The sequence below is a fragment of the Sturnus vulgaris genome, chromosome Z (assembly GCF_052056855.1).
Source record: "Sturnus vulgaris isolate bStuVul1 chromosome Z, bStuVul1.hap1, whole genome shotgun sequence".
NCBI lineage: Eukaryota > Metazoa > Chordata > Aves > Passeriformes > Sturnidae > Sturnus > Sturnus vulgaris.
In genome coordinates, this window is record NC_142283.1 from 58,768,696 (window position 1) to 58,778,576 (window position 9,881).

A 9,881-nucleotide genomic window follows, 5' to 3' on the forward strand; every position below is an offset into this window, starting at 1 on the left:
GGGTCTCCCACAGGATCACAGCCCCCTGCAGGTATCCACCTGCTCTGGCATGGGCACCTCCCACGTGGGCTTTGGGTGGATCTCTGCATCCCCCGTGGATTCCCATGGGCAGCAGGGCACAGCTGCTTCACCATGGTCTCACCATGGCCTGCAGAGAATCTCAGCTCCAGTGCCTGGAGCAGCTCCTCCCCTCCTTCTGCACTGACCTTGGTGTCTCCATGGTGTTTCCCTCACACATTCTCACCTCCTCCTCTTCTCTGGGAAAAACTGTGCTTATTTTGTTGTCATTTTCTTCTTAAATATGTTATCACAGAGACATTACCAACATCTGTAGTTGGCCCAGACTTGGCCAGCAGCATGTCCAACCTCAGAGCCATCAGGGATTGGCTCTGCCAGACATGGTGGAAGCCTCCAGCATCTTCTCACAGAAGCCACTTCTGTGGTCACCCCACTACAAAAACTAAGCTGCACAAAACCAACACAACATCTCTGTGACATTATGATGCTGTGCACTTTCTTGTGCCAAAAACCACTGTACAAAAATACTATTTGGAAGGCTTCAAGATATGCTTATGTTCAAATCAAGGTATCACCTAATAAATCAAAGGCTTGATTTCGTACTGTATACCTAACACCCACAAATTCCTAACAGTCGTAATTTTCTGAACTATATTTGCAAATCATTGACTATAATTTTATTACTATAAACTCTAAGGTTGATCTGTTCTGAAAATGCAGAAAAGTCTTAGAGAAGTGGACAGAGAAACCTGCCCAAGTCTAGTTTTACCCAACATATCTATAAAATATCTAAACATTCAAAGTCAATGTAGATTTGCTCTTTATATTCTCTACACAGACTCAGTATTTCTTTTGAACATTAAAGTGTTCTTTACACGTCACTCTTCTTCTTTTAAGCTGGAGTTTCAAAATAAGGCCTCAAATTTTAAGATAGTAATTATTTTTTTAAAAATTAACCATTTCTGTGAAGAGTAAGTTATCTAAACACTAGAACAAAGAGTCACAATTAAAATAATAGTATAAAGTATTTTGCAGTTGGGTCAGACTTTAAAAAAACACAGTATCTGCAAAGAAGTTTCATTTTTAATATACTTAGTTGCAGTTTACACATATCATTCTGCTTTCTAGCAAGTGCTGGCAGTTCCACAAACTACGACAAAGTATATGAGAGCTTTTGATTTGAGGCACATGGCAAATAATTATGGTACCAACTAGTGACTAAATTTTTGTTTTCCCCCCTTAAAAATATGTCTATGAGCCAAAAATTCTTAAGTTCTTCCTTGCCTTTCTAACACTAAATGTTAAAAAAGTAAAAATTGACAAACAACTGCATACAGTAAGTATTAGCTTATTCTCATCCTTCAAGTCTCCCACATACCTGACTTAAATCTACTGACAACAAGCTTGCTTTCCTCAGTTATTTTTCATGGACCCTGGAGAAGAGGTCTATATGCCTAGAAACAATGGATGAAAATAACAAACAGAATAAAAAGTATTTTACTAGAATCTCCCAGTATTTCACAATGAAAAAGTAGAAACATAAGATCCAGTTATTCTACACCTTTACTCTATTGCCAGTCAGTAGTTAACTACTAGGGAAAGAATATAAAGAAATAAATAAAGTGACATTTCTGGTGGTGTACCTGCCTCTAGAAATCAAGTTAAGGAACTTTTAATCACTGAAGAACAAAACTAAACCATAAGTGTTTTTACAGACAAGAGGCTAGCTCCTAGCTATGGCTGCTGGCCTTTTAAAATTCTTTATACATTTGACTTTCACATCACTTAACACTTAATAATTTCACAATTTCTGTTTTCTCTGTAAGAAACAGTTTTATTATTTTAAAGCTGGAGGCTAAACTCAGAAGAGCCCACAGGGCTTGAAAGAATCTTAAGGTAGAAGGAGAATAAAATGTCCTTTCCATATCATTATGATTTACTTCCTTATCCATTTTTTTTACTTACTCTGTCTCCCTCACTTCAGCTCCCCAACCTGAAGAGCAAAATAACACAAGATAGTTCAAGATGCTTAAAAAGCTGACCATTGGTGAACAGAGGTCTTCTCCTCCCTGGCTCTAGCACACACCTCTGCCAGCACTAATGTTCAAACGATCTCTCCATACCAAAACTACCGGAAATTAATACAATGAACAAAAAAAAAACCCAAAGAAAACAACAATCACCTGCCCAAAAATAAAAAAAAAAACAAAAACAAAAAAACAAACCCCAAACAAAAAACAACACGACAGTTTTTCTCCTGTGTTAGGCAAATTGAGCGAGCTCAGCAAAAGGTTTGACTAGGACCAGAAACCAGAGAACCAGAGAAGGGGAGAATGAAATGAGATCTCCATATTGAGAATCACTTTGATTTCTCTAGGGACTTCACCCCCAGTCTGCTTAGGGTGCAGAGTTGCAAGTGCTGTTCTAACTTCTGGCTGCTACAGAAAGAGCCCCAAATCGCCCTTGTTTCTCACTTCACCGAGGCACCTACATTCTTACTCCAGTCCATATATATCAACACTGTCATCTCCGGTAGTTGCATCATTAGCAGTAGCAAGCAGACTACCCCTCTGATCAGTACGAAGGGCAGTTCATCTGAGGTTTGACAGATGAAAAATTATGCACAATGGGGGTTTTCTGCATGTATAATGAAATTAAGACCCTCTCTACATACATAAAAATTCTACCTTCTTCCACAGTCACAGACAGGAACTACTAATGGATGCACAGAATAAAAGTGGTGAAATGGTACAAGGACAGAGCAAGCACATGCTACTACTCTTCATGTTCCCCCAAAATCCAGTAGTTGCTGACAGTGCAGACTCTACATAAGCTAGAATGGCACCTGTGTGCTTCGGCCATTAAATACACACTTCTTTCCAGTATTAGAAAAATCAACACAAGAAATATTTTCCTGGCTGGACTGAGCAAGCAGAGCTCTGAAGAAGATGAGGGGGAACTGCTCCGTTTTGCTACTAAGCAAATTCACTATTGAAAGGACATGCATCTCTTCAGAACTAATGTTACCATTAACCATTGTACATGTTAATATGTTATGGATTCAGCCTAAGAGCACGGTAAGAGTGCTAAGAGTGACAGTATTTATTGACTAGATAGTGAGATATCTATGCTAACTTAGTTCAAACTCAGAAGCACATAATAGTGCAGTTGTACAAGTTACAGCTTTTTTTCCTTATAGTATAATAAAATTATTATAGTAAATATTAGTATTACTGTTAATAGTATAATAGTATTTTTTCTTATGGTATAACATATTAACATAATGCATAATTATAGGACAGCAACTGAATAACACTGGCAATATGCTAATCGCTACCTGCAGAGATTAAAATACCAGGTCTCTAATCTGCAAATTTTACTTATGCACACTTTTGGGTTCACTAAGGCTTCATAAGAACGCAAACTTTACAGATTAAAGGGCCCAAGAGAAAAAGCCAAGGAAGGATAAAGAAATACAGTATTTGACCCAGGTATGCTAACTGCCATGTTTTCTAAGCCATGAGTGCCTACTTTTTTGATTTAGACAGGATACCAAGTTTATGAGCTTATTTTCTTCTTCTAGCGACAAAACCATCACCAAAGATAAATTTTCTCTTTTAAGACTCATGATGTAACAATACACAAGTATATGCATAATTTTTAGCCCCTTCTGCATCTCACATGCAGCTTACAGAACAGTTAGATTTACCATGGCATTTCAGGGTAACTTTGCAAGCTTGGGTTTTCTCAAGGATTATTACTGTAAAAAAGATGAAAATCAGATACATGATTTTTTAAGTCAGAAAATACTTTCAAGTTGAAAATTACTTGTAAAATTAAAAATTTTTGTATCATTATCTGTTATTAGAGGTCTCCCTGAATCTTCAGGGGTTCACTTGTTCTTGCCTCTACAGACTGTATAGTTGTAAATGCTAAGAAGCCAAAGAACTTCAGTTTTAGGGAAGAACAAGAAATGAAGCCTCTGATGTGGAAACAATTCAGTTTGCCAAAGAACTTCACTTCATTTTCCTTTTATATCCCAGGCATCATCTTCAGTCAAGACTTTTTGTTCAGGAGGAAAAAAACACAGAATCTACTTCTTCCCCTCTAGGCCCCTCCCAGCTGGGAGTAACTCTAAGTGCTACAATTATGAGAAAAATTACATAGAATTGTAGTCATATTATGTGCATAGGCAATTCACAATGCATCAGAAAGACATACTACAGTTAAAAGATAAAACAATGGACCTCGTGGTCTTGACTGGGATTTCCACCTACAGGACACATATAATTAAATAATGCTTAAAGTCAAGCCAGGATGGCTTTTGGTTGTTAGCATAGCTATAATTCATCTCCTGTATATAAAGCATTACCATAAATTTAATACCATTTTTCCTGATTTCCCATGGATCCACATTCAACAGAAAAAATTATTTGTAACTGTTTAATCCACACAGGTGAGTATGTGGCTCCCTGCTATGAAGAAAAATAATGACAAAAGCACTACACATATGCATAAAGCCACCAAACTGGTACTAGCAAGCAACTGGAACTACTGTACCTCCAAGCTTTTGAAAGACTGCTTAAATAACTGAAGCTTAAAAGCCACAGTTTTGCACTTATTGTCACTCAAATGAAAATTTTAAAAAAGGAAAAAAAATGCTTTCCTCCTTAATATTGTATCACTAGCAACACTTGTGGTTATAAACTTGCTCGGGATGTTTTAATTTGCCCATTAAAATGATAACATTAATAGATTATTATGGTCAGCATCGACATGCAGAAGATAGTTTTGCCTCGGGGGCAGAAGATAATGGTAAATTCAAAAAACCTGAGATGACAGATTTTTTTTAAAAAAGTAGTGGAATGGAAGAAGGAATGCAAGAGACAATCTTTTACACATCTGATTATTATTAATTTAAATTTGTGAAATATTTCTAAAAAGGAATCACTTAGGTCTGCTCTGAAGGTATAACAAGTGGAATCAAATCCATTAAATAAAACCCCAAACAAACCAACGCACTATGCAATTTCCACAGCAACAACTGTGCTCTTGTCACGGCTTTTGAGATATGTGTAGGTATTGTTTGTTATTGTGAAGTTAAAAGAAAACTTGTAATGAAAAGAATCAGAGAAATAGAATCAAACCTTCAAAAAATGGAAGGTCTATTTTGAAACGTTCCAACTAATTATCCAGGATGATGACTATGTATGTCATAGATGTTACCTCAGACAACACGTAAATGCAGGTGCACTCTTTTCTCAGACCTACCCTAAAGGAGGGGTTTTTATCTGGGAATAAGACTATGTTAGTAAGTCTCTAAGATTTTAAGCAGTCTTCAAATGCAGGGCCAATTCAAGACTTTATGTATTGGATCCTGGCACCAGGAGCACTACAAAAGGTGCTTAAGATGTATCTAGGTAGCTTTAGATCACAATTACCACACATGGCTAACATTGAACCTAAATTTCCAGCTCCAGTATTGAGCTGGTGACAACCCTCGGCAACAGATGCACAATCTGCACTCTTAAAAGGGTTATTTAGCCCTTTAGAGTTAGTGGCTTTGGGAGTCAGCTTGCATCCAACAGAGCATTCTGTACACTCACACTCTTGTACCCCTGAGCTCTCAGATGTGTAGAGTACACACATTAAATCACTTTATCATGCTGACTCAGTATAGCTGAACAGTTCTGCAGATCATTCCTCAATACCCAAATAATATGAGATATCCTAGCCCTTCCCATTAATTGAGCTAACAAACAGTTGTTGCATACAATCTTCTAATTTTAACAAGAATATAGAAGAGACACCTGAGCTTCTTATTAATACGCTGGTGCTATGAATCACAGTGAAAGTCTATGGCTAATGGGCAACACGCAATAAAGCAACCATATACGGTGAAGACAGAGAAAATCCCTGACTCACACTAGAAATAGCAAATTTCTCGAGTAACTAAGAACACAAAGTAGTTTTGTGCTTGAATTAGCAATACAGTGAAGCAAAAGGAGTCTTCGCATTCTTCATACTTCTCTGGCACAAAATATATCCTGAACTTACCAGCAAAATAATTCCATTTAAGAGAATTGTTCACATTTATATTTCAAATCAGACCAACAGTTTTGTGTAACTTGCAGAACTTCTTGTGCTTGGAGCGAGGGTGAGAATCAGTGTAAATTGCTTTGCAGTAGGATACTATTTCACGAAGAGAATCAACACCAGTGCAGCAGGTAAAACAACAATCTTGTGAAGACACCACAGTTTTAGAATGGTAAATTTAAAAAAAAAAAGGAATTGCTTCACAAAAAATCAATACACTTTCCCCATAGGTTCATGATGTAAAATTCTATAATCAAGGCTTGTAGATTTGTAATTATGGTATGTCAGCCACATTTAAACAAGCATGTTAAAAGATTGTTAAAGTTAAACTAACACAATTGCAATGTGAATTGTCTTAGTCTCATTCTAATCTACTCGTGTCACTTCCACTTAATCAGATGGAAACTATGGGCAAATGTCAGTGCTATTTTCAGGCAACCCTACTTACTTTGTTTGCGGTGGTTTTTAAAATTATTTGCAATCTGAAATGCAAATAAGGTATTTTAGAAGGTTTTTTTTCCTAATCAATTCTCTCACTATCCAGTGGGTAGTTGTTTGGATTTACTGTGGGTAAAACTATTTTGAAGCGATTAAATGAGATGTACTGCTTGCTAGGACATAAGCCACAAATACAGAAAACATTAGTACTCATGCTCATCAAATCTACTTCTTTTGAATAATAAACTATTGAAAATATAAAATCACCAAGAGCCTGGCTATCAGACCTGCCAAAAAAGCAAAAGATCTCCTTACTTCTAGTTTAATTTCTTTCACTGATACACAGCAGTGTAAATAATGTGCAAGCAAGTAAATTACCTACAACCTAAAATACAGTCTCTTGAGAGGAGTACACAAAGAATTTATGACTTACAGCTAAAAAATAAATACCAAAGCAGAACAGCTGATTAATTCTTAGTGTGGAAAAAAAGTGATGAGTTAGGTAATTAATGAGAAAAAAAAGCTACAACAGATGATTAACACAAGTCAAATGAAATGTCGAAAAAGCTCTCTATATCCTAACAGCTCTTGACCCCTATCTTTTTTTGATAAATTTTTAAATCTTGAGCGCTGAACATGGTTGGAAATCAATATTACATGCTAGATTCAATGTGCTTTTCTAAACTGAAAACAGAAAAAAACCTAATGAAAATTAACTGAAGTGTTAAGTCAGTCAATTTATAGAATGCTTAATAGGCCTCTATGCAAGTCTTCTCATGCACCAGGAAAAAAATACCTATGGAGTTGCTCTACTTCAAAATAAGAGGACAATATTAACGTTCCCAAGTTGACACAAGTTACATGTATCCCCACTGTAGCAGAATGCATAACTAGGCTTCTGCTTAGAGAAAGAAGGGTGGAGTGGGACAGAGCCATACTATTGCTTTTATCTGTGTGCAGCTGTCACAGAACTGGGAGCTTCCGCTGTATCATGTCCCCACAGGGAATTAAGATAATATTCCTCTTCTCCCTTTTTTTTTAAAGTTACCTTCACTTAGAGAATACAGAGTAACTGTAGATATGCCTGTTGCTACTCTGCAACACACTCAAGCCAAACTTGCTTATTCACATGGAAATTCTCCAAAAGCAAATCTGAATCCTGTTGACTACATTTGTATTGTTTATCCAAACGTTTTCATCCTTTCTTTGTACTAGTTCTGAAATGCATACAGCTGTTTGGTTTGCTCCTGTGTTCAAAGAAATTCCAAAGTGCCTTTAACTAACACCAACAGTGACAACTTTTCTATGAAAGTCCGACCTTTCAAAGTGAATCAAGTATAAGAAAATGTGCATATCTTATTGACAGGAATTTGCGAAGTCATAACATAAAGTTGATTGTACGAAACTGCACTATTTAAATCCTCATCCAGCGCACAAACGAATTCTTGCCTCTGCCTGAGTCAGCGTAGTCTTTGTAGGCTTAATAAAGCCCATCGTGGCCAAAGAGTGTTTAAAGCTATAATAAGAACGATCCTGACAGATACGCTTCTCTTAAAAGCTATGACTCCCTTAAAACCAAGGCTCTGGCGACGAATCTACCAGGACTGCCCAGGGAGGTGGTGGAGTCCTCATCCCTCGAGGTGTTTTAGGAAAGACTAGAGTGCTATGCATCTAGTTAACAAGGTAGTGGTGCTTGGACTCAATGATCTCAGAGGTCTTTTCCAACCTAATTGCTTCTGTAATGCCACTGGTTGTGCAACTTCTGAACCAGAAATATTCAATAGCAGCTTTGGTTAAAAAAAAAAAAATATTTGAGGCTCTATGCCTCGGCAAGCTATGAGGCGAGACTGCCCTGCACAGCGAGGGGGCTGCGTGACTACCCTCGACTCCCAAGGCACTAACGAAAGGGAGGGAAACCCGCATTCAAACCCAGAAAAGAGTGGCCTGTTCCCGACGGCGGTATGCGAGGGGTGGGGGCCCGTGCCAGGGCCGCTCTCCACCACAGCCCGCCAGCCCCGCAAAGCACCGCGGGCCCGCGCGCCACACAGCCAGCCCCGTGCCCGGTACGGCCGGTCCCGCACGGAGCCGCGCTGCAGTGCCTCGGCCTGGCACGTCCGGACCGTGCCCCAGCCGCCACTCACCGCCTCACGACGCCGGTCTTGATCTTGATCTGCCTGAGGCGCGGGTCGGCCATGGCGGCAGGCGCCGTGACTGCGCAGCCCCGCGCCGCGCATGCGTCGAACCCCCCGCCCGGGCTGCACCACCGGAGCGGGCGGGAGCCGCGCGCCTCCCCCCCCTGCCCAGGCGCAGTGGAGAGGGCCGGGCAGCGGGGCGGCGCCGGCCGGGCGGGGCCGAGGCCGTCCCGGTGTGTTAGCACACGGGGAGGAAGAAGGGTGGTCGTGCGGGCTCGGTACCGCTGGAGGAGCCGCTCCGACTGGTGGTGTTGGGCTGGAGAGTGATCGGCACCCCCCGCTCCCGACCTCCGGAATGGGGGTCGCATAATTAACGCCATTTCACAAGCAAGCAGCCATTCTCTGCTGCCGTGCTTGGGCTCTCTCCCTGTATCATGAGGGCCCCGAAAGTCCTGTGCACCAAGGAGACAAAGCAAACAGATCTCTTCTTCAAATTCCACTGGTCTCAAGGTTCCTCGGCACCAGGCCGATCACTCCACTCCTTGCCCGCCTGCATGTCCCAACACGCGGGTAGCCGAGTTCTGTGCATGACCCTGTTTCAACACTGAGGAGCTGCAGCTTCAAGAGCACTGTCTGCAGCCCCACAGCAGTGTCTGTCTGTCTGCAGCCCCAGTTCAGTGTCTGTCTGTCTGCAGTCCTAGTGCAGTGTCTGTCTGTCTGCAGCCCCACAGCAGTGTCTGTCTGTCTGCAGCCCCCAGAGCAGTGTCTCTAAATCTGGGATGTGTCCTGAGGAGGAACTTGGACCCGTGATCAGTGAGACTTAGGACATCCCAATGGCCAGGGACACCTCTGCCTTCATCTGCTTCCTCTGAGGATTGAGGGAGTAATTCATGTTCTTTTATATTATTTTTGAGTCTAGATTATGATTGTTATATTGATACTGTAAACAGTGTGCTATGATCCAACCCAATTTACAGAGGGTCCATGTGAGTAGGAGTCATAAAAGAAATTGTATTATAAATTGTATGTTTCACTACTTAGAGATTGCCCTACACTGATTTGACAACTGAGAGGAGACCTCATAAATGTCTCTAAGTATCTAAAAGGAGGGTGTTAAGAGAACAGATCCACGCTCTTCCTACCCGAACATGAGGTAGAACTTTCTTACTATGTGGGTGGCTGAGCACTGGAACAGAT

The 9,881-nt window shown here is 40.4% G+C and overlaps 1 protein-coding gene across 1 annotated transcript in view; it reads right to left on the reverse strand.

Moving 5' to 3' along the window:
- TBCA (tubulin folding cofactor A) overlaps positions 1-8,765 on the reverse strand; it is a 26,682-nt gene extending 17,917 nt beyond the window's left edge. Inside the window, exon 1 of the mRNA XM_014889395.2 lies at positions 8,694-8,765. Within this exon, the coding sequence (XP_014744881.1) occupies positions 8,694-8,746 (53 nt within the window). The 5' untranslated portion in view covers positions 8,747-8,765. The remainder of the gene's footprint in view (positions 1-8,693) is intronic.
- Between the last annotated feature and the right edge of the window lie 1,116 nt (positions 8,766-9,881).